Raw genomic sequence first — 2,318 nt, 5'->3', positions numbered from 1 at the left:
GGGGGGGGGGGGGAACCTAAGACGCTGGGGTTAATTAACGACGGACTCTCAATAGAGAAAGTACGAGTACTCTGTACCTCTAGTACGAACCACTCAAGAACACCACAGGGAAGAGCCAGCCCAGAAGAATGTTGCTGAAACGCTAAAGTGGAGGATATGCACATGAACGTATCCGTCCAGGGTCACACTGACAGTTTTAAGAAACAATACTAGATTTCAGTCTTTTGGCAGATGATAGGTTGTCACATTGAACAAGGAGCCGTATGTTTGTGTTGTACTTGTACCTGTGCTCAAGTGCAAGTTGTAGCCCGAAGAACCACCATCAGGAGGTACTGTACTCTGTACCTCCCTACCTGTTTGTAGGGTACCTGACAACAGTAATGGAGTGGATATCATCACCACAACCACCTGAAGTTGAATCTCCCAAAACCGACCCTACCTCTTGAGAACGTTTCTAGCAAACTGCAACACAACAGAAAATGCATGTTGACTTTCAACCATCCTTGCAAAGCCTATAAAACAGAAAACGCCAGCCCAAGACTATCCAAGCACTAATATGATGATGTGCGCTAAAACCCGCCCGGTCTAAACTTGAAAGAGTCCAACTTCATCGAACCAGGCCTTGTTGGGTTAAACGTTAATGTTAACCATCAAGACAGAAGCAAAGGAAAAAAGAAAGTCAAAAGCTCCATCCAACCCTGTCTGTTACCGAGTCAGTGGATGAACTCTGATACCTATCCGTAGCTCATATCTACAGTACAGATACAAAGGCGTGATCTCCCAACAACAGATATACAGGGAGTCAACCAGCCAGCATCTCGCGTCCCAGCTTCTCGAAGGTCTTTTTTTTTCTGGAGCTTTCGTATGGACATGTCCCAGTGGGCTGGGCGCTGCGGCGAGCACGCACAGGAATCGCAGGACCCTGGAACCACAAGGAAGCCCCCTTTTCCTGTTCCCTGTCTTGCCTAGCTTCACCTGTCTATACATTCTAATGGTGCAGTACAGTACATACGCGTGGGCATCTTCATCTGCCGCGGGCACCATTCCGTTTCGGCAGAATTGCCTAAATCGCGAGCAAAAGGGGCAAAGGCAGGGATTTAAGGTACGATGTTCCCGATCGGCGTTGATGGAACACAGCTGACGGTTGACCCCTTGCAAGACCATGCGAACAGACATCATCTTTGTTGCATCCAATGGGCCATGCTAGCATGCCATTGCACACGGCGGCTGCTTTCTCCTCCGAGATAACGGTCAACTATTGCGGCTACACTTGTACACTTGCATACATAGCACATGGCTGCCAAACAAGGACGCAGGCTAAGCCCAGAGGCTCACGGACATTGCCAAGCAAAGACCCCTTCCTTCTTTGACAGGTCCGAAAATAAGAAACACGCCGTGGCTCTTAACGTCACAACGTTTTTGATCTGACAGGAAGATGAAACGCATAACTAGTCGGAATCAAAGCGTATGCCGCAATCATCTTCAGTATGTTGCATGTACATATCTTGGGAGAACAGGCCATTAGCGCCGACAAGACTACATTTTGGTTCTCCCTCGGGGTGGGCATGTTTCACTGTTGGTTCGCAGCAGCTGCAAGGTACATGAGACATTCAAGGTGGGTAAGACTCAGTTATCAGTAAACAGAATAAGCAAAGTTTTCTACAACCTATTCGTGGACACTACTGTTTTGCGATTGACTTTAGTCGAGTGTGCATACTGATGTAAACACCCATAAGAATGGTGAGCTTGTAGGCTTGGTACAGAGTAATAGCTTGATCACTAGACTAGATATTGGCCATGGATATTGATTGCACTATCCACATCTAATTTGACAGAGTCATGAAGGCTTCAAGAAAAAGCAATGGTTTTTAGCATGATCTATCAGGAGATGATGCTCCGTTCCGAGATGCTGGGACAAGTATTTCTCGTCAACCTACCAATACCGTGTCTTGATTGCAATGCCGATGCTGATCGTGATAGAAGTCTAGAGTATAGCAGTGCTTTCTTGAGAGAAGATCATCCAACTATCCATCGGTATTTTACTCTGTAATATCGATAAAAAAGCAAAAGAAAGAGCTCCAATCACAGGATTTCACGCAACTTAGTGTGCATGGTAGATGCTCAAGGAGTAGCTCAGGTATTCTTTTGAAGAGACAACAAGCGTGTGCTGTTCGATTCGTCGTTGACTTGAGGTTGCTTGTAATTACATACTCTCCTGCATTTGGTGGTTGTTCACGATTTCAAAGAATTACTGGTGCATCTGTATTTATCATCTGAGCGTTAACTAGTGAACAAAACAGAATATGGGGGGGGGGGGG

General features: G+C 46.2%; 1 protein-coding gene across 1 annotated transcript; it reads right to left on the bottom strand.

Moving 5' to 3' along the window:
- Window positions 1–802: 802 nt before the first annotated feature.
- Window positions 803–1,044, bottom strand: FPSE_01428 (uncharacterized protein; the record flags this gene model as incomplete). Its single annotated transcript, XM_009254548.1, has 2 exons — window positions 803–956; window positions 1,013–1,044. The coding sequence occupies 2 exons, from the start codon at window positions 1,042–1,044 to the stop codon at window positions 803–805; spliced, it is 186 nt and encodes a 61-aa protein (XP_009252823.1).
- Between the last annotated feature and the right edge of the window lie 1,274 nt (window positions 1,045–2,318).

This window comes from Fusarium pseudograminearum, chromosome 4, assembly GCF_000303195.2.
Source record: "Fusarium pseudograminearum CS3096 chromosome 4, whole genome shotgun sequence".
NCBI classification, from domain to species: domain Eukaryota; kingdom Fungi; phylum Ascomycota; class Sordariomycetes; order Hypocreales; family Nectriaceae; genus Fusarium; species Fusarium pseudograminearum.
This window is presented reverse-complemented; position numbering and strand designations above follow the sequence as displayed.